This window comes from Agelaius phoeniceus, chromosome 4 (genome assembly GCF_051311805.1).
Source record: "Agelaius phoeniceus isolate bAgePho1 chromosome 4, bAgePho1.hap1, whole genome shotgun sequence".
In the NCBI taxonomy this organism is placed as follows: Eukaryota; Metazoa; Chordata; class Aves; order Passeriformes; family Icteridae; genus Agelaius; species Agelaius phoeniceus.
In genome coordinates this window covers 62,058,374-62,084,660 of record NC_135268.1, presented here as the reverse complement: position 1 = coordinate 62,084,660, position 26,287 = coordinate 62,058,374, and the positions used below count along the sequence as shown (strand labels likewise).

General features: G+C 39.7%; 1 protein-coding gene across 3 annotated transcripts in view; it reads right to left on the bottom strand.

Moving 5' to 3' along the window:
- EVC (EvC ciliary complex subunit 1) overlaps positions 1-26,287 on the bottom strand; it is a 50,134-nt gene that overhangs the window by 8,567 nt on the left and 15,280 nt on the right. For 2 of the 3 annotated variants that reach the window (XM_054633331.2, XM_077177709.1), the window contains 6 exons: positions 25,792-26,008; positions 22,014-22,162; positions 19,110-19,208; positions 10,782-10,994; positions 3,160-3,269; positions 2,363-2,573 (listed from right to left, as the gene is read on the bottom strand). In XM_054633331.2, coding sequence (XP_054489306.2) covers positions 2,363-2,573; positions 3,160-3,269; positions 10,782-10,994; positions 19,110-19,208; positions 22,014-22,162; positions 25,792-26,008 — 999 coding nt within the window. The remainder of the gene's footprint in view (positions 1-2,362; positions 2,574-3,159; positions 3,270-10,781; positions 10,995-19,109; positions 19,209-22,013; positions 22,163-25,791; positions 26,009-26,287) is intronic. The other variant, XM_077177708.1, reaches the window with a different exon arrangement.

The window sequence follows — 26,287 nt, the reverse complement described above, 5'->3', positions numbered from 1 at the left end:
AATGTCCTGAGTCCACTAAGGGACAATTGTGGATGCCTTGATAAACTGCAGAGGAGCAAGGCAAGGACAGTTTTGCACCAGGAATGCTTGCACAGTATGTGTGGTCTACCTGAGAAAAACTTGGTTTCCTGGTACTTGGGAGTACCAATACCCTTGGGACAGGTCACAAATGGTGGGTAATAACACTTGAAACAACATCTTCTGCTGCTGAGTTCTAAAGCTTCTCCACATATTTCTTAATTTTGAACCTGCCATCTGGTAGCTTTGCTAGGTGCTCTCTTCTTTCATTAAAAACGTGAAAAATGGTTCTCTATTCACATATTTGATGCCAGTTTTAAAACCTATGATATTCCAGAAGGCACCTATTTTTAGGCTGAAGAGTTCAAGTCCTTTGAGGCCTCTGGACCATCTCTGCTTCCATTTTTGTGCATGAAAAGTGCACACTTTTCATCTAAGCTCTCTTTAGTGAACAGTAGTATCTGCTTACCAGCATGGTCAGTCTGTTCTGTCATCCTTAAGTGTAGCAGTCTGCCATAGATGGCCTAATATTCTGTTGCTGATATTTTTCTTATATTTATACACTTAGCTAAATAACATTAAAATATTCTGGAAGATGTGATAGTACCTATTTGATGCCTTCTTGGAAATAAGAAATGCAAGTAGAAGAGGAACATTCATCTGTAGAAATATTCTTATTAATGCTTACTAATATTCTTATTAATGTTCTGACATGTTATATTTATAGACTTATGTTTCTGAGGTTTTTGAGAAAACTGGAATGTCATTAAACTGTTTCTCTCTTTTTTTTTTAGAGACACAATGTCATGTGATTAAGCCCAAGGTAGGATTCATTACATTCTGTATGAAATCAATAGATAGACATGACATTGTCCACCAGTATAAAACTGGCTCAAGCAAAAATTAAGTTTGGGTAAAACAACACAATATATCTAAAAATCTGCTTGAATGTCTGTAAATTAACTTCTTCCTGAACTACTTATAGATTGTTTTTAGTTTTGGAGGATGTTTGTAACATGTTTTTTCTCTCTTGACTTTTCCCAATTCCACACCTATGTCCTACTTGTTCGGCAGCAAAAATCTAGCAAGTGTATTTTTAGGCACTTTCTTGTGAGATGGGTCTTAGCTGGAATTTGAAAGAGGCTGTAATGGAGAGATGCCATAGGAACATTAATACCTGAGGAAATTTCATTTTCATTAGGGAAGGCAGTGATTGCATCAATTAACATCTCCATGTGAGCTAAGTGAGAGGGAGTAACGGAAAGCAAGAGGAATGCAGTGATATGCATTTGTATTTTATTATTTTATATTTTATTTCTTCTGAAGGTTAATGAGTTTTTCAGATTTTCAAACTTAAAAGAAACTGCTTCAATTTATATTTTTCAAATATGAAAACAGCAGGACACAGATTTTCCTTATTGTCTTCCATGTGGAGATTGAAGGTTTGTATGATGCAAATCAAAATTAGAGGGGTACAGAATTTTACCTCTCAGCTAATTACACAGCAACAGCATGGAGCACAGAGCTGCAAAGTGTTTGATGGGTTCAAGCCATATGTGCAGCAGCAGTGGGTTGGGCAGAGCTATCACTGACACCTGTTGGGAGGGTTGGCTGAAGTTGAAATATGAAATGTGGTGTTGCTCTACATAAATATCCAATGCATATAGTTAAATAACCAACAAAACTTAATAGATCAACACTAAAAACCAGTCACAAACAGATGTGAAAGTGACCTATGGGAACATCATGTCTAAAAATCCCTTAAACTTTCTTTTGTCTTCATGACCTACAGTAGCCAGATAATCTGGGAGGATTGGGAATGGATGCTGATCTTCTTATGGACAGAGAGAGAAAAAAATAATGAAAAATTATGACAGTATAGAAGAACTTGATTTGTGTGGTAGGAGTAAGAATTTCTCCTAATGCTCCAGTAAAAACTTGTCAAGTGCATATTACAATCCCCAGCAGAATTAGTAGGAGCTTCTCTTACCCTGAAGCAGTAGCTTTGCAGAAGTCCTTTATATGTGCTGGCATCCTTTCCTTCATGCATTAGTATTTTCATATAAATAAATTGCTAAATAAGCTTGCTAGGCCACTTAATAAAGTATAAGGGATTAAGATGTCTGCCTAAACTACAACAGGCATACTCAGGCACATCCTATGTCAGCAATGTGCACATTTTTGACAGAGAATATTTTTCTTTCTCATTGGAGCGTGAACTTTTTTTGTTGTTGGGTTTTTTTTTGGTTTTTTTTGTAGTTTAGGTCTGCAGTGGCCACTTCTAATGCCAAATATCACAGCATATGAGACCCCTGGAGATAACCCACCTGGACACTGTACCTACCACTGCCTTCTGTAACTGCCACTGGTCCTCATCTTGGCACAGGGAGGATCCCTTCTGCAGGGTGTGCTGCTCTCTCAGCTCCTGAAGCGAGCTCTTCTTTCTGGCCAGCCGCATGCGCGCCAGGGCCGCCAGTCCCGCTCTCCGCAAGGCGAACCTGCTGAGCACTGAGCACAGCAGGAGCTGGTGCTTTTGCAAGATATAGCTAACAGACCTGTAGAAAGGACCATTAAAAATCCATCAGTGAAGCTGCTGGCACACCTGTGTTCAGCAAAGCCATGCCTTAAAGGTGAGAAGTTATTCTTCACTCTGTGAAATGTCTTTTTGTACAAAGCATGCCTTGGAAAGCTGCTTAGGTGTAGAGAATGCGTACTGCTGTGTTACACTTCTAGTTCTGTCACACTGAAATTAAATTAAAATGAAAACAGAAATAAAATAGCTAAATAACCATCTACATGTTGCTTTATCTTGCAGAAAATGCAACTCCACTGTGACACAGGGAGTGCAGAGAAAGGCTGGTTCAAGACTAGGAACCACTCACAAACACAGCAGATACTCACAAAGCACTCCAGTCTCAAATCACATAAGACTATTTTTTCTGATTTCCAGGAGTCACGATATGTCTATATTTTAACATTTGCTTCTGGTACCCTGATAAAAAACTGAACCAGCTGCTTCTGTCTGAAGGTGCTAATAATCCCTCAATACTTCTTTCCACAATGTAATGTACACTCAAGTTTTTATCTGGGCATGCAGCAGTGAAGTTTTACCTCACTGCTCACAGATGAAACTGTGCTTACTCATCACTGAGGCATCCTAGTCTGCTCACAACACCTTGAATTATCTTCTCTTGTTTCTCAGACAGGTGCTTTTGCATCACAGCAGAGAGAGCATATTCTGTTATCCAGAGCTAAAAGCAGAGAAAAGAATTATGAATATAAGATACTCTGATTTCAGCCAGTCACTGCATAAAGAAACAATGGTTTATTTTGCTAGAAAAATCATCCCTTGCGTTTAAAAACAAACTCATGCTGAATTAAAATTATTCTACTATTTTTTTCAATTATCAAAATCTTAAACAAAACACACTGAAAAGAAAAGCTTTGCATTAGTTTGGATCAGCCCTGAACTGTGATTCCTACAGATTTTTTGGTTTCAGCAACAGAGGAACAAGAAACAAAAAAACAATATGGCACAAAATACTGCATTGACTCTAATCAGCAGTAGGCTTTTTATTTGTTTTTTTCTTTTCACTATTAGAGAATATGGTTTTTATTTTCACTGAACAAAATACAGGTATCATCTTCCATCACACTTCTGTCACAGTAAACAGTGCTAATAACTGGAAATGAAGATTAAGTGATTAGATAAGTATATGGACTGCAAGTTTACTGCTCCTTCAGAGTGATATTTACATGGAAGAATTTAATCTTTAAATGAATTTTGATGGATTTGCCATTAGATTGTAAACTTTTGAAGATATGGAGTTAAGATTTTGTTTAGTATGTTGCCATTATTTAAGGAATAGTAAGTCATAAGGCTTATGGAATAGTAAGGCTTAGGAATAGTAAGTCACAAGGCTCCAACTCTTACTGTAAGATGAAGAGCATAATTTAGGCTACTGACAGATGAATAAAAGTAGGTTACCTGCTGATGTATTCAGAGACCTAAATTAAATATAATATCCAGGATGTCTGACAGTTTCACTTTGTGTTCCAGTGTCATTCACAACATGAGGGACTAAATTTTCAATTATGGCAGACAGGTAGGTTTCACTAGATCAGTATGTCCAGCAAAGGATTAGATGCTGTCCTGGCTGCAGGAGGGGGTGAAGCTTAGAGCAGTGTGGGCACATCCAAGCTGTTATTCTATCCCACCCACATCATACACGTGGGACTGGTTTTGGGGTGAAAATGAGCACACTCTTCAGAAGTGGACACCATTTTGCCTCTCTCTCCAGAAGGAAGGCTTCAGCATCAGTCCCTGCAGATCCAGCCCCCACTGCAGCCCTGCTCCCCCTCCTGTTTTCAGAAGAATTCTCCAGAATGCAGCTCCAGGACTTGGTGCTGAAAGGACAGCGGCAACAGCACTCATAACTACTGGATATATACCTGAGTATTACACAAAATATCAGCAAATTGTACAACTGATACATCTGGAACAGCTATTTGTGTATGTTTTTTTTAACACAGAGAGAGAGAGGCCAGTGGATCCTGATATTTTGTGTGTTTTTTGCATCTAAATATAACAACCATTTTACCTAGAAGTTCTCAGAGGTACTATTCAGTATAACAGCATAACAGCAGGGTTGAACTGACAGAGCCTGTGCAGAGGCTGCCACGGGGGAAGGATTGGTGGGATTGAACCCTAGTCCAGTTGAGAGGAGCCCCACTGTCAACAGCTGAGCTGAGGCTGGGCCAGCTGAGCTGAGCTGAGCTGAGCTGAGCTGAGCTGAAAGGAGGTGGCAAAATGGTTGGAAAAGTGGCAGTGACCTGCAGGACCAGCACAGTGGGGCAGGAGAAACAGCGGCACAGACACCTGTGCAGAAGTGAGCCCAGCAGCACAGCCTGACTCAGGGGATTTATTTGTCACTGGCTTCCATGGGGGGTGTGGGAAATGTTAGCCATGGGAGTTCCCTTGCCATACTGCCCTTGTTCCTGATGGTCATATAGGTAGTGAGTGGGAATGGTCTCCATATCACCTTTGTCTGGGGAACCAAGTGGACACAACCTACAGGGAGCATCTGCCATCTGTTTGCTTTTTCCCAGTGATGAACTCCTTTTTGCTGGGTAAAACACCTTCTCTTTTTGTATGCCTTTGCTATTAATATTGCTGTTGTTATTGTGAATTTCTTACTTCATGGCTTTGTGCTTTCAGTAAAGTGTTATCTCAACCCATACTCTCTGCTTTTGCCACTCCCTTACTGGAACAGGCAGAGGAGGGGGAGTGGTTCATTTGTAGTTTAGTTTCCACCTGGTGCTAAAGCCAGCACAAATGTATAATTGCACAATTGTTAGCTTTAGAAATTAGGAGTGCTACTGGGCATCTCTGCTGGATATGAGTTTTTTCATTGGGAAGCAGTGATCTGTGCAGGAGAGAGGCTTTCTCTGTGAGCACAGAATGAACTCCCCTGGGAAGTGCAGAGAACATCAGAAACTTTGTTTTGGCTTCAAAATAAAAATGTATTCCTTTCATGGCTAGTGCCTTCCCTGTGGAATACACAGTGATACATCTAACTGACCTCTCTCCATGTAGAAAACCTTACCAAAACACATGTTCCTGAGCAGGATCCTGACAAGGATGGGAGGGCAGGCAGTCAACAACAAGTGACAGATGGGAAGAGTGCAGCTGAGCATGAGAAGCACGGTCCCAAAGACTGCATGGCACTGGAGACCCACCAGGCTGCTCTTGGCAAGAGCCTCAGATGTACCTGTGTAGCCAGATCTCAACTGATCTGAGGCTAGGTGAGTCTGATAATCACAGAGAACAGCTGAGCACACTGTCTTCTCTGACTGCATGCTGCAAGCATCAAATTAAGGTCTATCAGGTCTTCAGGTATCGCCATGACAGATGGCAAAGACTTGCTTGAAGTAATAATTATTATCAGCATTTCCCTTTAGCAGCTCTGTGGATTTAGCTCCTAGGGTTTCACACCTCTCTGCACATGCCTTGTAGATCCATCACATTGTGTACTTTAATGTCTCTTTCAGCAGTTCAAAGAAAGTCTGAAAATGACCTTTTACTTTCCAGAAGTAATTTTATTTCCAATGAGAGGCTGGCTGTGGTTCAGCTGTGGGTTTCCATAATTTCTGGAGACCTGATTATTTACTGAAAAGTTGCTCTTGAAGGGCAAGTGAAACAGCATGAAAGTATATATCACCAAGAGACAGAATACCTTCAGGAGATGATACCTGAATTGCAGTCGGAATAGTAAATGATATAACACTGCAGCCAAGAACCCAAAATATAGCACCTCATTTGCTATCAGTATATCCTATCCAAAAGTATATCCTATCACTGTCAGTGATAATAATGACAGTGCTTCTTGTAGTTGTTTTTTACTTCTGTTTACAAAGAAACAGCCTAGTTCTGTAGTAGTGAGGAGTTCCTTATAAAGAATCACCTTATCCATTAAGAGTGCATTTAAGGTAGTCTGTATGCAGAATTCATAAAATTACTCTGGACCTCCTTGAGATCAATGGGAAACTGAGAATACAGCAGAAACTCCTCCAGCAGACAGTTAATAAACTGAACACTAAAAGTACCTCGGTCATGTAAGTAGTAAGAGAACAAGAGAAAAGGAGGGGGAATCATTACACATTCATGATGAGAGGATAAATAAGGAAGATGATTAAGATAGAAAGAATCAGCTGGAATAAATAGGACATTGTATGTTTAATTGGAAACAACACCTAGGCAGCTCACTGGGATGGGCTAACAGAGCTGGGTATTTTCCACCTCCAAAATACAGGAACATCTCACAGAGAGGCAGAAATGTGACAGCAAAGATTCTCTGGGAATGCTGAGGCTGCTGGCATGTGGTTTAAAACCAGTAAAACAGAAATATTTTCAAAACTTCTTCAGGCCTGGTGTCAAGGTCAGGCTGTGTGCTTGCACCCATACTCCACTGTTGAGTCAAGTCACCAGGCACATCTCCAAGATTTGTTGTTCCTGGGAACAGCCTCACTTTGCTCAGAGATAGGTTGAGTGGATGGGACAAACTCATGCTGCTGCACAAACTTAGGGGTTGGAATGGAGCTCAGCCTGCATTCAACCAGGAAAAACAGTGACAAAAGCATGGTAAATGAGGGAGTAAAGCTCTAAGGAATGTCTGGCGTCTTGAAGCGTTATTCCAATTGCTATGAAAAAATTAACCAGAGAAAGTGATAAAATGCCCACCCTGTCAAAACTGGTAAGCAGGTGCTAGTTCAGCTTTCTGGGTAACAAGCAAGGATGTGGGAATGGATGGTAATCTCATCCCATTTTTATTCTCTAGGCTTCCAAATATTTTGCTTCTCGGTCACAGGTGCATTACAAGATCTTCTGAAGCACTGCCGAAGTTAAGTATTACACACTGGCAATAAAGGTGAGGAATATGCCTCTCCTTTCTGTTGTGACATCTTTAGCACAGATTATTCAGGGAATAAAAGTAAAGTGATTTCTCTGTCTCTGCCTGTAGATGGGGTGCAATGCACACTGACTGCCAAGTGAGTCTCAGCCTGGTGCAGGAGGCTGCTCCCTGGAACTGCTCTCTACAGAAATCATGAATTAGGGACTACGTGGGAAAATGCTCAAAATTTATTTTCATTAGTCATTTATTCCCATGTGCCTCACTCATCTCTTCAAGCCTACAAGGCAAAGTTATATATGATACTGATTTTTTTCTTTTCAGTTGTAAAAGTGTTTCTTTTCACCCAAAGGACATCATATTCCAGACACGTATAAATGCTAGGAAAGATCATCTAAAAAAAAGGTGGTTCAAGTAAAAGGGAAAAATGTCTTTTAGAGACACTTTGAAAAGCACACATAAATTCCCTGGTGAAAAGTCTTCTTGTGTGAAGACTTCCCAGGCCTGTAAAGCAGGTGACTGTAACTCCCAGCACAGCACATTTATCGGGAGGCAAATGAAAGACAAATCTCCTGCTGCAAAATGCCTGACAACTTAAAAGGCCTGACAATATGACTGTGGATTTATGGATCTTTTGTCAAACCCAGAACTCTAACATCTATGGGCTCTCCCAAATGACATAATCATCTGGCACAGGTGTCCAATATCTCTTCTTAAGGTGGAAACCAAGTGCTCCTTTTTGTAGGATGCAAGTGTCAGCTTATTGCTTAAATGTTCATGCTGCTGTTTTATAGTAGGAAAGGGACAAGAAATAAATGCACATTGCATTTGAACACAATATAATGCATTGTTATATTTCAGATTCATGAAAATTCGCCCGCCTAGCTTTGGTGGAATAGCTCTCTCCCTGCATGCTCTCTTTGGAGATAAAGCAGATTTTATTCCAGTTCAAATCCTTTCCAAAAAGCCACAAGCATTAAGTTAAAAAAGGCACTTAGGCTCCTGCACAGAATATTGTCTTGAGGGATCATAAGACGAATTTCTCACAATGAGAAACTCTTATCTCTTCTTGGAATTTATCCTGCAGATTCACTTGTCCTTAGGACAGCTCTGTCTGCCACTCAGGAAATTTTTGTATTGAATAAAGCCCAGCTGCAGTGCTGATGACTCAGAGACCAATGGGAGAGTTCTGTCACTGCTAAGTTAATTCCTCTATAGCTCTATATCTCAGTAATTACTGTTAATGATGTCAGCAAACCCTTTATTATTTTATTTTAATTTTTTTTCCAGCTAGGAAGTCATCTCCTTTACATTATGCATGCTAGGGTACACAAACTGAGGGAAAATCGATTTAATAATTTAAATAAACTATGCTTGGGCATGACCAGCACACCTGAATTGACATACAATGAATCCATCACACAGTGCTGTCCAAAGACCTATTATCTAGCAGCTGAGTGCTGGAGATGAACTAATCCTTTAAATCCTTTGAGAAAAATTCCCAGGGTATGGTTTCTCCACTCAACAGTGTGCCCAATGATAGCAACAGGGGAATGTACAAACAGCATTTTTGGACCAAAACATCAGACTTGAGGTGTCTCCCCTCTGTGGGGAGTCTCTTGTTTGTTAAAAACATCCTCTCCAGCCCTGAACAATGGCTGAGGTTCAATGGGACAGTGGAAGGCACACAGCAGAGGTGCCCTAATGTGCTCTCTGACATGACATTATTCACAAGTTGCACACCAAACCTAACCTCCTGTTTCTCTGTGTTTTCCTGTGACAGTGAGTCCAGCACATTGCTGAGGGCTCTGTGTGCTACAAGATGTGCTTGTAGTTCACCTACCAGAGCAGGCTGCTCAGGCCATGCACATACAAGGACAGGCAATCTGTGCACCCTTGATGAATGTGAAAATCAACAGCAAGGTTTAAACTTGACAAGTCAGGTATTCTAATCTAATCCTTGATAAAAAGGGGCAAAATAATTAAAAAAAAAAAAATTGAGGTCAGACATTGTTTCATTAATCACCGAAGGTACAGGTATGCCAAAATCAAACAGTAAATGCCAACCAACAGTCCTGGAAAATGCAAATGTAACTGAGCATGTAAGCAGATCCACAGGCATCAGTGGTTGCTCCCAAGCACAATTTAGTTTAGTTTGCTCAATAGCCCTGTGACGCCAAACCAGAAAAACAGAATTGTTTTTCAAAACAGGTCAGTTACAATAATGGAAAAATAAAAAGATTAGCAAGGTGCATGTTGCATAACTCCAGATTAAGGAAAATATAAAAGAAAAAAAGAAAATGTCTCAATGTTTTCAATGAAAAATTTTACTTTTGTATTGCCAATGGTGTTCTAAACCCACTGGTTAGCAAACAACCCCACCAGATTTAATAGGGAGCCCACAGTTTCCTGAATCACGGTGTTTTACAGGAGAATCCTGAATGTGAGTGGGTGAAAAAGTTGAACACCTTAATGCAGTTTGCAATAATTAGGGACTTGCTCAGTACCTCATTAACAATGTACTGGATTGTCTAGGCACTTTGCAGAAGGAGGGCAAGGTAAAGTATGATTCTGCCAGTGTTAAAGAAATCTGCCAACCTTTTATTTAAGAACGTCCAATCACTCTGTACATTGCAGCACACAATTTTAGGAAAGGACACACTTTTGAATAGAGGTCTTTCTTTGACAAAGCTGTGTTAGAAGCAGTGTTAACAGAGACACAGCACTGCATGAATAACCTGAAGGCATATTTGAGCCCCAGTCTGATGCTAAAGACACCTGTCTCACCTTACTCTTGTTTTCTCCTCTGGTGTCAATTCCCCCTATGGTGGGCACACACACAGAGCAGGAAAGCTGGATATGTGTTTTTCCACCTTTGCAGAGTAGAGTAAGTTTATAAAAGTACATATGTTTCCAGTTATTACAGTATTAATACATAAAAATTAGTAAGAAATATTTATCATTGCAAGGCTTCCTTGCCTGTAAACTGCATTTATATGTACCCTCTCCAAACAGACCTGGTGAAGGTTTTTTTGTAGTGTTTCTGTAGATGCCAAGAGCTGAGGACATCAGAGAGCAGCCTTGCCAGAAAGTGTTTATGTGCTGACAAAGCTGTCAAACACTGTGGACAGATGTTCAGTAATTACTCTCTGACTCCTCTATGCAAGCCTACATGCACAGCATACATATTCACTCCATGCTGCAGATAAAACTGCTTCTCCTCAGCCTAGAGTTGTGTCTGGACCAGGCTAAATAATTATAGACTAAACACTTCCACAGAGAAGTATCTTGATCATTTTTTCCTGTATCCCATTTTTAAGACACTGAGATCTCAAAGCATAATATGGATCTTACTTCTTTTTCTTGCAGTAGCTGTTCCTGGAAAAGCTTCCAGCGCCTCTGGCGGTGGTTCTCCCATTTCTCCAGCTGAGGGACCAAATTCTCCTGCCATTCCTCCTTCAGAAGCTCACATTCTCTTACAGAGAGGCTGGTCACCACAGGCAGGGTCTGAAGAAACAGCTCTGTCACCAACTCTGCTAAAGCATGGGAAGCCTTAGAGTACAGCTCCTAAGAGAGGCACAGAGAGGGACAGAGAGAAACATGTGACAAAGTGAATCCTCAGCCCTTTGGAGCTGTTCCCCTGCATGTTCCACAATAGATGCCAGTGAGAGAACCATGTGAATACACTGGGCTGGTGTCCAAATCCTAGAGCTAAAATCCAATGCCACTAAGGCTTGAGTTAAAAGGACCAGGTTTTGTAGATGGAACAACAAAATGTTTTGGTTCAAGCTACACAAGGCATTTAAAATGCAACAGTGGCAAGAGCACATGAGACCCTGTGCCCTAACTGTTGCTCACATGTGACTGCAGTAGAAAAGAATATCTTCTTTACTGGCTATGGTGGTGTGTTATAAAAACACCTATTTTGAAAGTGGCTGTGGAAACAATCTGGTGTAGCACAACACCTTGTAGGCACATTTTCTCAGGTGCTGATATGAAATGAATGAAGAGGGAAGAGTTATAAAGGATAGTATGGATTGAGCTAGACAAAAGTGACATTAGTCATGTCAGTAGTTGGTATTTCAAAATATGACACTCTTCAATGCCTGAAGAACAGAATTATTCAAATTCATCCTGGTGCAGAATAGTTTCAAGCCTAGGAAAACAAACATCTTCTGGTGGTTTTAATGAAACTAGTCCCATACGAACAGTTTTAAGTTGCTGAGGCTGTTTCACTCACAAGAAGTTTTGTGGTGATTTAGTCATATGGCATCCAAGCTCAAAACTCAACTCTAGTTTCACTGTCAAATACACAGTGGGGACAGGAGCTGTGCTGGCAAACTGGGTGCCATTTGAGATTATTTCTGGGCAGGAGTGAGGACAGGTAGCTTTCCCAGCTGAAAAGGGAACAAAACCACACTGGAAAGTCACATGGACACTGCAGTATTTCTGCAGGATGATGAGCTATTTCTGTGTGAGCTCTGCATGATCCTACCAGTCCAAGAAGCTTTACTGCCTAGCTGGGCTTGCTTTCATTGCAAACCAGTGTTCACCCTCTTGGAAACACATATCTTTCTTTCTTTTCTTTAAAATACTGATCATATTTTTAAAACTCTCTGAAGGCATCCTGTTAAAAGAACAAGTCAGGTCTTCTAGATGCTGCCTTCTTTTAAATACAGGTTGAATTACAGTTTCTTAGATGATCAAAATATAGAACCTCTCAACAGAAACACAGGGATATTTATCTAGATGTGAAATATGCTTGTCTGCAGCTCACAGACAACAGAACTTCAAGTGGAATTTTTTTGGGGGGAGGGCATATACTGCTATAATGTACTGTTGTGTAAGAGTCCATTCCAATTGCTAGATATTGCATTATAAAATAAAAAATAATAAAAAATAATAATAAGAAAGTGCAAGGACAAGAACTCAAGAAATAAAGACCAGAACTTAGGTTGAATATGAAATACAGTTCTGTGCCCCCATAATGATACATTTGGGGTTCATGTAATGTTTTCACAGCACCTTTATCTGTTCCATGTTTGGCTTTATAAATATCCTTTGAACTGATTGATTTCTGAAAAGTATTTTAATATTTCTCATTTATTATAAAATATACAAGCTGTGCACTGAGTACTAAATTATTATTTTCCTCCTATGATCCCTCTAGGATGCTAATCACCATATTAATTAGCTGTTTCACAAACAATAAATAGCTTAACAGCTCCCTGCAGTAACCTCTTCTTATGGATAAAACTGAGGCACAACACTAAAAAACATGTTCAGTACACCTCTGAAATGAGCTGTCTCAGCTCTTTCCACTCTCTTACCTGTTTAAAGAAGGCAGGATTTTCAGAATCCAGATCCCACTGGCTTTCTTTAATCTCAAATTATTCTAAATTCTTGCAAATTGGACTACAGCTTTTTGAAAATGATTACTGGATGTAAGTATGACAATTAGTAGTCAAAGACCCAACATAATATCTAACTTCTGATAATACTTTTGCCATTTCTAGTGATTGCTCACAATCTAGACATGACAGTATCATTAGGGGAACATTTGCTACACAGGTGTATCCTGTGCTGAAGGATTATTGCCCCTACTCCTTAATTATTATATTACAAGTTCCTGTTATAACAAGAGGCATGATTTATACCATCCTAATAATCTGTGTAGTTGTGGGCCTGGCTTAGCTTGGAAAAAGCAATGCCAAATGATTTGCTTGAATTCTCTGCTGTTATTTTAAAATCCAAGACTCCAAGTTCTCAGGTTTAACATAAACTCAAAGAAACTGCACTTCTAATCTATATATCTCATACAACATTTAAAGAATAATGGCTCTATCTTTGTAATCTCTCCTGTGAGCTTTACCAGCCTTTCAGGACACATTAATTCTCCTGCCTTTACTGGGTGTTCACTGATATAAGAATTTCTATTGGGTCTGAAATAGTTCAGAAGGAGTCTAGAGGAGTCCATGGTATTTTACTGCAGTAGATCAAAAGATCTCAGGCAGGGTGTTAAGGAATTCTATTCTTTAACAATGGCATCTAAATCCCTTTTAAACACATTTTGCTGTGGAACTGATAGCATTTCCTTGGCACACTCACAGCCCTGTTATTATTATTTGCTATGGAATATTTTGCACAGAACAAAAATATGGTATTTTGTTCCTTGTTGTCAATGACATTTTGTTCTGCCTGTACCCCCTGCACCTTCAAATTACACTGTATGCTTACCTTTGGCACTCTCACAGTGGGGACAGGTACTGAAGAAAAATGTGGTTAGGTCTTGTTCCCACAGAATTATTTATGTATGTCACCTCACTAATGTGACAATCACATGGACATCAGAGCCCAGGCAGCCTTTGCATGCTGTACCCAGAGGCCACACCACAGGGAAAACACAGTGGCCATGCTGTTTAATGCAGCACTTAAAAATGTGGCAAAATAGCCTTTAAAACTTTGGGAGGGAAATACTAAGTCTACATTTAGGAAAGACTGTAGATGTGATTGAATTCTACCCAGTGACTCAAGCTAACAAAATAGTGCAAAACTATCTGTACTCTAAGGAATGTACTTGGTTTCAAACTGCAATAAAGTCTGTCTGTGAGCAGGGATGGCACATGATGTATTAGGAAAGTTATTTTTCACAGGAAAGAAATAGAAAAGAAAAGGAAAATCAGTAGTGCTTCCAGGATCTTATTTTTGGACTAGAGCCTCTACAAATATTTTTTACAAGCTTCCTGATATGCCATCTCTTGTTTTTAGAGTTTTGACTTGATGAAATTTATTCAAATTGATTCTATTAATAGAATAGCTGATTGCAGTATTGAATGAACCTGTTTGTAGTACCTGGCAGTCAATCTCAAAGCTTTTCAAAAAAATCCCCAGAGAAATACATCAAGCATAAAGAAATACCATGGGGTACACATGGAAATAAAATGGGCTTAGATTAAAATGCTGAGTGCATCTGAATTTTAAACAAGGCAGTAAATATATAATTTTGTCAAAATACAGGGGAGATAAATAGCTTATCAGATTTCACTCAAAGAACAATATTAATTCTCCCCCATAAACCTAAAAGATTAAAAGGTTCCTACATATAGATGAGTGAATAGTGAAATTGTGAAGCAGGAAAATGCGTTTAGAAAGGCTGGTTGTAGTTTATTTTACATGCCAGCCACTGAAAAGTACATATTATCTCAAAGAGGCAACTGCACAACTACTTGTTAACTTGTGATAGAACATTTTACTGAAGGAACTAAGTACCTGATCAAAGCTGTGGAATACTGTTGCATGTACCTCCAGCAGCTCAGTGGCTAGGACACTCGGTTAGAAGGTAAGAGATTCATCTCCCAAACCATATTGTACCTTACAAAGGACAGAGATTCAATGCTCACATAATATATCCCATAAATACATCAAAAATTCTGGGACACTGGACACACACACCACTGGCCACTACAAGATACTTCACATCCACTCAGAAGATACTGAGATACAGTACAGTCTCAGCAGATACACCACTCAAAACAGGGAAAAGCTGACTGCATGTACTTCTTTCTTCCATGTGAAGAATTCTGGAAGGTCAATTGGAAAATGAAAACTCTACCTGCTTTCAAGCATCCTAACATCCAAAAAGCACAGTGACATTGAAGTCATCCTTAGCACAAGTTAATAAAAAAGCTCCACTGTTTGATTTCCACACATTTAAAATGGAGGTCTATTGAAATATCAGTCTTGCCCCCTCACTGGTCTTTGATTTATTCAGGAGGCAGTTTCAATCTTCTCTTTTGGTACTCCTTTTTTAGAAATATGCCTTTGTGGGTAAGGTTATGTCCCTCATGAGATCTAACTATTAGCCAATTGTGAATCTGTATAGTGGTAAAATCCATTTTCTTATGCAGTAAGGCAAGAGGAAGACTTCAGAATGAAGGCTACCCCTACCAGATACCTTGTATCAGCTTTGACTGAAGCAACCAAAAGGAAACTAATAGTGCTCAAATCCAGAATTAGAATGGGCTCCCATGGCATGAGTTCACAGATTTAATCTATCAGATGATGCTGTATTTTTGGGGAAGTTACAGGGCAAAAATTTCAAAAGTGAGCTTTTGAGGTGGAGGTCTCTTGATAGGGATTTCCACCTGAGACAAACTGATTCCCCCTAAAAAGATGCCAGCTCTTGGTACCCAAAAATGCAGTCCAGCATCCCTAACTATAGCTCATGTTAACAAAATTACATAAGGAAAGTAATGAAAAGAGTAAGTCTCTGGGAATCTCCGCTTTTTATCTTGTCAAAAATATTTTTTCTCCCTTTTATTAACAACAGACAAAATCAAATCCTTTTCCTCAAACTCACATTTATGTCCACTCATTCAAAAGAGTCTACTGCCTTGCTCATTGATAACACTCATGACTCAATAGCTTTTGGTCTAAATTTTTGTGCATTTTATTCCCAAGCCAAATTAAGGAACATTCTGGTGAATGGCTATCAGCAAAGGGGAATTATAAATGACAACAAATTTTGCTTTCATGGTTTTGAAATTAAGGCAGAAGAAAAAGACCTATCTTACCATGTACTATGTAATGTTAATTACTAGTACATTACTAGCTGTTAATTGATTTCCTTTGTGCAATCTGCATGTTTGTTTTCTTAATAATAGTGTTATCCCCCAACCTCTTCACTTCTCTTTTCCCTACTGGATTACACAGGTCGTTCACACAACAACAACAACAACAACAACAACAACAACAAGAACAAAAAGAAAAAGGAGGGAAAATATTAAATCCTGGTGATTATCTGATATGTTAAACTTGAGACAGGTTTGACATAGAGGGGCAGGGAGTGGGGTGGGTGGTGTGTTATTGCTGCAATGTAAAAGAAAATTATGGTTAAAACAGTACAAGATCTCTTGTACACAGGATAACTGTGCAGATCCTGTTCATGAAAATATTAAGCTGATCCATTCAATTATCTTCACACAATTTTCCCTTCAGTTATGATATACTGTGATAATCAAAATCATTTGCCCTCATTCTTCAACACACATTTCAAAAACTAGTTATGGAGCCTGTGTCTAGACACAGACTATTCACCTACAGCACACTCTTTTAATCCACTAGTGTGGCTGAAAAGTCCTACACTATCCTCCAAATATAACTCATTCATTCACTCAGGCATCAACAGATTCCATTGACCTTGGTTAAATCATTTTAATTGATTTATTCATGCGTACACAAAACAAACCTACTCAATTATTCTATGCAAACACACTCAGCTTCCAGATCATTGAATTTTTACATATTTATTCACCAATTTGGATAAATCTTCCATGTACTGTAGCAGTACAGACTTCTCTAGTGCTAGAGGGTTATATAAATCTATCTTGATCTGTTTAAAGAGCAAAAAATGAAAAAATGAAAAAGGCACATAAATTTGATAAGGGCTTAGAAGAGCACTGTGAGAACAAGCTAAGGATCTTCCACAAGGGAGTAGCACTTAGTAACACCTTTTCTTCTGTCCTGAGAATACTGACAGGTTAGTAGCAGCTTTTCTTCTGTCCTGAGAATACTCACTGGTTCCCCAGCCACATGGTAACCTCTTCCTTATATTTTAACATCACCTTTTTCATTGAGATCATGTTTCAGCTTCTCCATTTGCAAGGCAAATGACTGTCAGCTAAGCTTCAGGGAGTGCAGATCCTCTGGAAAGGCAACATCAGGCTTTGCAGTGTTTACACAAATGCCCAAACTAGCTGGTTCTACACAGGACTGTGGTGCAAACCCAGTGGGGACATAGGTGTGTATCACAGAGCTGACTGCTGCCATGTGAGGCTGGCTGGTTCCCAGCTTGTTAATGCCTGCTTGTTTGACTCGAGCTGCAGCCACACAACTGCACTGGGGAGGATCCCAAATCCCTGTCATCATCCCACTGCTGCCTTGCCTCTCCCAACAGCAGCAGAGCTTCTTCCTATAACAAACCTGGAGCAAATAAGTGAAGAGGCAAAGTCCTGCTGCCCAGGGAAAGACTTGTGCTTGTACATGCTGCACTTCTTTTAACAGCAAGTCTACTTTTGCTTTTATGCCCCTGGCTATGGAAAACATGCAACCACTGCACTGTCCTCAGCTGTAGAAGTCAGAACAGCCCCATTTACCCCACTTACCTTCAGTGGGGTTATGCTCATTTGTATTATCTCTTCTTCCTTGCTTATAAGGTATATTCAAAAGCAGCCTCCTCTCTTAAAACAGTTCATAGGATCTCTATTTGGGATTAAGGGGAGGAAGGGTAGTTGCTCATTATATTAAATATCACAGTAAAAATGTTTTATTGCAGAAAAAAAAGTGGAAATAAAGATTTGTGGATGCTCAGATGCCAGTTGGATCACAGTCCATGGAGTTTTTCATGTCTGGCAGTGTTAGGGTCTAGTCATAGGAGAGCAGCTGTAATATGGAATATAATGGCCTAGAGCTCGGTGAACTGGCAGAGTTCAAGTTTGTGCAGTTCTCCTGGCAACCTGGCAATTCTAGAAAAACTTAATTTATCCAAACCAATTATTCTTTAGTGGGAAAGAAAACTTAGCTTAGTACTGAAAGAAATAGGATTTTCAGTCCTGTCTTAGTGTAACTAAAGTAGAGTACACAATAAAGGAAAGCAATATAATTTCACAAATGAGGAGGAACTCTGTAAGATAAAAAAACCTGTTTAGTCTCCAGACTTCACATGAATTGAGGAAGGGGATGGAGACTTAGTAACTATGGATGATGAACTGAGCACAATAATATCAGCAAACATGTTGATTTTTCTTATATTACACAGCTTTGTGCATTTAATCTCCTCTGATTCACTGGCTTTATTTTTTTATCAAATGAATTTGAAAAAGTGCATGTGGACTACTGCTAATTAAGATTGTATGGGTATATTAGCTGTATGTGATAGGGACCACAAGTTTCCACAATATCCCTATCTGGTCATAATTAATCATGACAAGGATCCTGTTGAGCTGAAAGTGATTAGTTCCAGCCTAATTAAGGGTCACTACTGACTATGGTTTTGAGCTTCACCAGACAGATCATATTATCAATTTTTTCTGCATAGACAGAAAATAATTAAAGATGATGCAAAAGCATGAAGCACCTAGAATTTTCCAAATCAGTAACAAAAAGAAGCATAAAAATATTACTTACACCAAAGATCTGAACCTATTTCAGGGAACTAACTAGAAATAAAAAAATTTCTCTGTGAGTAATGAATGAAAAGATTGTCTTTGGAGATGTAGTGAAGTTCATTTAGAATAGTACCATCCACGACAGTGCAGAAGAGATAATTATGCCACATAAATGAGATCTCCCTCCTGTAGTAATGACATTGTATGCTCTCAACATTACTGCAGCCTTGTCAGCCACCTGGGCAGCATGTTTTGGCAGACCATGCAGGCATTTTCTGACTAATATGAGGTTAGGAAACATAGTGTTTTGGGAAGATAATGGAAAAGGCAAGCTAATATGGAAGACTACTGTCCTGTCTCCATTTTCTGCTTTGTCAGCCTAGCTTTCTGGAGCTGTAACTCCTGGAGGTGATCCTTCCTGCAATTCCCCAATCCTCCCCAAGACCTGACACTGCAGTGGGGTTAGGCAATCTTCAAAATTAATTTAGAAAATGACATTTATCACTAGAAGTGGCACCTTGTAGAGATCAGCGACAGCCTCTGTGCTCTCACAGTCATCCTCCTCCTCCAGATCCCACTGTGCTTGCCTGTGTTTCTCCATCAGCCCATGGTAAGCCTAAAAAGAAACACAGTAGGTGTATTTAAATAGCTGAAAAGATCTTAATAGATCTTTTCAGCTGCTTCCCTTTTCTTCCTTGATGCTCTTCCCATGTATGACTACAACAGCAATTGTTTACCTGGAACCATGACTCAGAGGGAAATGGAACTTGCCTTACCACCTTAATTTGAGCTTTTCCAGTCTTGAGTATAAAATTCCTTAGCCTCAGTAATATGGGGTCAAATAATATATAAATACTACTACAAAACATGTGAAATGATCTGACTTGAAACCTGTTTTCCAGTGTATGAATATCCCTACATCATAGCCATAACTATGAGGTGCAGAACAGCCATGTGACATCACCATGAGACACCTGAGTTGCAGCTGTATCACACTGTACAGGGATTTTGCACTGGGGGTGGTCACCATGTTCCATGGTGGTTCCTAAAAGGCTGATCTATGATGTGGTCCTGACTTAGTCCTTGGTCCCAGTTTGAGAAGGGATGCAATTTTTTTCTTCATGTAAGGACTGTGACCGTGTTGGCAGGCTCATGGAAGATTATATTTCACAGACAAAGACTACCTCAACCTACAGACTAATGAGTAGCATTATACATAAGTATTCTATGTTTTGATTTAATCTGCCAAATCCTCCCCATCACTCTCATGGTAAATATATTTTTTTTCATTAGGTATGTCAATAGAGCTCTTCTAAAGAGGACCAAAGTGCCCATAAATGCTTCAGCATAGAGGCAGACTTGAAAGCTCACACATGTCATGGAGTCATACTTTATGACAGAAGTTGACAAATTAACTGCTATAACTTGTATTTCCACCGTGGGTAGGCAGAACCAGACTGGATTACTGTAACTGACACTTTATGGTTTGTGTTCTTCATTGGTCATTCCCGTATTCTCTGAAGTAAAAGACAAAATTAAAATCCTCCTTTTCCAACAGAAACATAGATGAAGGAGAAAGAATGATATAGGAACTCTAACCTTTACTATATATCTCATTCTGTCTTATAAAAAAATCAGATCTGCAGCAACTCAGTTGTTACCACCTTACTCGTGTTCAGAGCAATCTGATGTGAATGAGGTTTATTGCAAGATCCACTATCATAATTGGCAACCACTTAAAATTCAGCAGAAAGGTCAGTTACTGGCAAGGCTGCTACCATGGTGGTGTGGACCCTTGATGAGGTGAAGGGGGAAAGGCAGAGGAAAGAAGTGTTTTTGATGAGTACAGCTCTGTGCTCATGGTGAGGCTTTCCGACCAATTCCTTACTGTTGGGCTGGCTGTGAAATTATGAAACAAACTTAAAATAGCTCCTCAGTGCCAACTGGATTGTTCTCACAAAATAATTACTGCACTATTTAAGTTATTTTTAAATATTTAAGTCAAACCATGGGAGCTGCAGGTACAAATTTTTCTTGTTCTTTGAAGAGTTTCTGCACTTAAGACCCCATCTGTTCTGGGACAAAAGACTCTCCCACTGTGCAGCAGAAAGAATTACATTTCTGACTTTCTTAATTTGTACATAGGCATTTCACAATCCTAAAACTCAGCTGTGTTCTGTCCTGCAGCATGAAGTGCAAGTTGCCCCTCCCTGCTCAGCCTGTCAGAAAGCTGTTGAGTAGCCTTAGTTAAACTCTAGACTAATGATCTGCTCATCAGGTGTACAGAATAGAGCATCTCTTGCACAAAGCTGTGTGGCTCTACCTTTGTAGGGAAGGGATCTTACAACAAAATTTTTAAGCTTTGTTCAATGAATCTGGGATGTGTCCAAGAGTGTCCAATGATGTCTAAAAGGAAAATACATTCACAAGTGCACACTGGCTACAAAAATGTGTGACAGACTTGTCTCAAGTTTGGTTTTATGAAAAGCCAAAGGTGTAAAATTGCTCTACTTGTTTTGGAGTAAGGCGGTGCCAGGCAGGTGTGCATACAGAAATAGTAACTGCTTTATCCAAGTCATACAATATAATTAAAGAATATGGCCCCACGGTACAAAACTGCAGTGTTAAGAGCAATAAATTCTGACAGATTGCTGCAGTTGGAATCTGGGTCTTCTCATACAATAATTTTATCTAAGTTATTGGATTTCATCAAAAGTTAAATGCTGCTGGATGTAACCACTTTCAACTTAAATTATTTATTTTCATGAAAATTTAATATTGATTTTTTTTTTAATTCTTAATAACTTGGGTTTGCAGTTCCCAGCAGTTACTTGAATTTTGCAGCTCTCAGCATTTACAACTAAGAACTCTAATTTTGTATATTCATTTGGAACAATAATAACAAATCTCTATAGAAAATATGAGCACAAAAACATTACACTGGCCACTGTATACCATATTAAATTATCAACTGCAAGCCTTCTCTAAGGCATCCTGCCAGAGATCATAATTAGTTTTTCCTCTATTTCTCTGAAATTTGGTAAATCTTTTGAGCCTCAGTAACCCCACTCATAGAAAAGCAATTAGACCAGTGCAGACTGTTTCCTTCTGTAATACAGGCTGGATAGTTTCCTCCAGGTATTTCCTGTCTTAAAGCAAACACACAGTAGCTAAGCAAAAGATGTTTTCTACCAAACATGCAATTTTGCATTAACCCCATTGGCATTCTCTTCCAATGCAACACCACCAACACTGCAGGAACAGCCATGGCAACAGGGGCTCTGACCCTGTCCACCTGTTCCACCACACATGATTCTCACAAGGACCCAAAATTCCCAGTTTTACGGAACTGGGAGAAATCTGCAATACATTTGGCTTTAAAAACTAATAGAACAGGGAAAACAAGCTTTTACTTGTTCACCTTGAGAAAATTATGAACATCTTCAGTAAGAAAAGTTTTGCTAAGGAGACTCCTTTGTTCAGCTTCCTGTCTGCGTTTGAACTCTTCCTTCTTCTTGGCACGGCACTGCAGCCGTTTCCAGATCAGCTCTTTACTTAGCTGCATGCACTCTGGAACATCAACCACAAACAATTAGGCACCACAACTCCACAGGGAGAAAGCAACATCTGCTGCTGTCACACAACATAAGCTCACGGAGATCTGTTAGTGAGTGAAATAGGCAAGTAATCACCATGCAAGATTTGAAATTTGCTTCTTACCCTGATGGCCTTTTTAGATGTGAACTTCTAAATTGTAACACGGCACTTAAATCTATCAGGTTTTTGGATTGCTACCATCCTGCACCCTCCCTTTCACTGGTGCTGCTGTTTATGCAAAGGCAGTGTGTTAGTCCAAGAAACAGATTGCCTCATGCAGCACCCCAAACCTCCCCCTCCTGCTTCAGGAAGGTCAGTAAGTGTCTCATTACCTAATTGAAGATATGCAAATGCTGCTGCAAGGACAGGGGCAGTAACATATGGCGGGGAGAAAAGGTCTAAAGCAGTGCTAGTTCAGATTAGTTTGAACTGGCACGCAGCCCATACATACAGACTTCTAAAGTGACTCATCCAAGAACCTGCAGTAAAAGTTGTCAAGGTCCCTCCAATTTTGTGCTGCTAGTGGGAACTATTTGGGACTAAATTCTTCCCTACTTCATTCCCCCTGTAGCTCCAAGTGATATATAAATTAAAGAGCCTATTTGCATCCTGGGCTGCTGAGTGCAATCACTGCTTTAAATGTTCTGCCACTTCATGTCTCATTGCCTGTCCACCTAAGAAAAATTTTACTAATTTCCCCCAGTTACCCTGCCCCAGAGCAGTACTTCACTCCTGACACAAGCAGCTAAAGGGAGATGCAAAAGAACAGCTACCTGTGGCTGCTGTTCTGCCACTACATTAAGCTGCTTTAACTGCAAGAAATTACTTTGTAGAGAAACAAAAGGAGCACAGTACTGCAGTACCAAGAATGTTATTTATTCTCCATGCTAATTTATTGTGTTCATGCTAATTTATTGTGTTTATCCATAGGCTGATGATGCACTGACAGAACACTTGAAGGTGCACCAAAAGTACAGGAAAGCCTGTAATGAAAATATCACTTAAATAAATGTAGCAGTGTTTTACTTTTAAACACTATTGATTCTTTCATACCTCCTTATTTTGTACCCTAGGAACACAGTCTTGCTGGCTTTGTACTCTGTGAATTATAGGTACAGTTTAACTTTTGTATTTAGAAGCTCATAAGAAAGGTCAACATAAGGCTCTATTGGAATAAATGCTGCACTCCAGATAATTTTTTTAAAGCACATTTCATTTCTATCTAAAACCAGGAGGTTGATAATGTTCTTCTACACAGGACGTACCACCTATAATATATAGCTATATATAACTATAAAAACCTACTTTGCATAAAATAAAGGCCTTGACAGAGGTATTTTTGCTTAGGAACAAGTGAAAATTGACAAAAAGCAGGAAAAATCACCCAGAGACAACCATTTATGTTTAAAGAATGTTGGTGGCTGAACCTATGTGAAAACTATGAACTAGGCATAGACAGTTTTAGAAACAAACATCCATGAAAGACACTATACCACAATATACATGTTTTTGTGAATATCAGCAAACTGTTCACACAGCTAGATCTTCTGAAAGAGGATCAAGTCTGCAGCACTTTCTGTGATGAAATAATTGGCACAGTAGATGACAGGAGAGTGGTGGATATTGGCTACCCTGACTTCAGGCAGGTTTTCAATGCAGTCTCCTGACAGATCCTCACAGAGAAGAGGATGGATGAGCAGTGAGATGGACTGAAAACTTGCTCAAAGTCCACCTGGAAGCCAGCACCTATTGGTGTAGCCCAGGGCTCAATACTGAGAACAATTCTGCTCAGTAGCTTCATTAATAACCTGGATGATGGAGCAGAGTGCAAATTTAGCAAGCCTGCAGAGGTCACAAAAAATGGGAGGAGTGGCTGATACACCTACACGTGCTTGTACTTCCATCCACAGGGCACTTGACACGCTGGAGAAATGGGCTGATGCAAATCTTCTGAAGTTTAACAATGGGAAGTGCAAAGTGCTGCACCTGGGGAGGAACAACCCCAGGCACAAGCACATGCTGGAGACTGCCCAGCTGGAGAGCAGCTTGGCAGGAAAGGACCTGGGGCTCTGCTGGACACCAGGTTGAACGTAAGCCAACAGATAAAGGGAGGGGATCCTTTCCCTCCATTCAACTCTGGTTAGGCCACACCTGGAGTGCTGTGTCCAGTTCTGTACTCCACAGCCAAGTACAAGGGAGACATGGAGATACTGAAGAGAATTCAACAAAGGGCCACAAGGATGAATGGACTGGAGCATGTCCCCTGTGAGACAAAGCTCAGAGAGCTGGGGCTGTTCAGCGTGGAGAAGAGAGGGCTCAGGGGGGATCTGAGCATAATAAGTATATAAACACCTGAGTATACAAACACCTGGAGAGTGGGTACAAAGAAGACAGAGCCATTCTCTTCTGTTGTGCCCAACAAAAGGACCAGAAGCAGCTGCCAGAAACTGAAACACGGGAGGTTCCTTTTACCATGAGGATGACTGAGCACTGGGACAGGTGGCCCAGGTGGAGTCTCCATTCTTGGAGAGAAAAGCTGTCTGAACATGATCCTGGGCAACCAACAGTAGCTCAACCTACTTAAGCAGACAGGGTCGACCATACAACCCCCAGAAGTTCTTTCAATCTTAACCATTCTGTGATTCTGTGAATTTATAACTGTGAGATAAGGCACAAATTATCATCACTAAGAGCCCAAAGTGAGTGAGCAGCACTGCAGCAAGAACATACTGCAACAACACTGCATTCATTCTGACTATTCAGTTCACTGAACTCTAAACCTAATGCCATTTTGCTATGACAATTTTCTTTAAATGTGTCCAAAAATAGCAGAAATGGTTCTGGAAATTGTCTTGAAGTGGTTTGCATTATTTTCCTTCTGACTAAATGTTTACCATTATTTGCTGTGAGTGGTGATGGGAGGCACTGAGCCCTGAAACAGCACCTATCAGAGAAGATAGGGCTATATTTTTCAACACTGGGCATTAGGTAACATACAAAATGACACAGGGAGATCCTTCAATCAGTGGGTCAGTCAGCCTAGACTTTATTATGACTGTGTACTTTTCAGATAGGCAATATCAAGAGGTGTAAAAGGAAGAGGAAATACTTCATTTTAGATGTATTTTAGTCTGACATAAGAAAAGAGAGATTTATAGGAAGATCTTAAGCTTTAACATTATCTTTTCAGAAGAGTGATAGCACGACTGCTTGGTATATAGCACAACTGCTTCTGGCTTTACATACTACCAAGAAATCCTAAGACAGTATCTTATGTCAGCCAGTATGACCAGCAATGCCAGGTATGTGAACAGTAAATGGAGAAGTATCACAAATACTTGTAGCAAGTACAATTCAAATTAATGGAATTAGATTATGTGAATTACAGAGTAAGTACCTAGTAATACCTGGAACAAGACATAAAAAGACTGAAGTCAAAGTTCCCATTCTAAACATACACCCTCCAGAATAAAACTGATCCTGGCCAATTCATTAGTATCTTTTTAAAACAGAGAGGTATATACAGCTGAAGCTGTCATTTTTTTTACTCTTTAAGACAATGAGAATTCATGTAAGTCATGAGATCCAGTCTAAGAACTCACCATTACTGTAATGTGCCAGCTGTTCCCAGAAGGCCTTGTGCAGGTCTGTTAGAAGCTCCTCCTTTTGTCGGACTGAAAGATTATTCTTTACAGTTAAGTGGTCCAGAATATTTGACACAGTATTTAATCTGCCCTTACACTCTTCTGGTATAGAGGACTTCAGTGAATCGATCATTTTCACCATAAGCTCCCAGTTGAATAACCTTTCCTGAATGTCCTAAACCAAACATAAAGTCCTGTTTAGAAACCAAGAATGTATCTTTGAAGGTTGTGCTTTCCTTTCATTGAACTATTGATTCCCAAACCACAAAGAAAACCACTGAGGCTTCTCAAAACCATGTGAATAACCATCTTCGTGTACTTAAATACTTCTGAAAGTTTTGATCAGTGCAGGCTAGCAGTAGGTTTATTGCATGTTCAGTTGCAAGAGCTAATCTAAAATTATTGGTGTTTTTCATTATTTGTAGCTGTCAAGAAGACATTAAGTCTGGAAAAG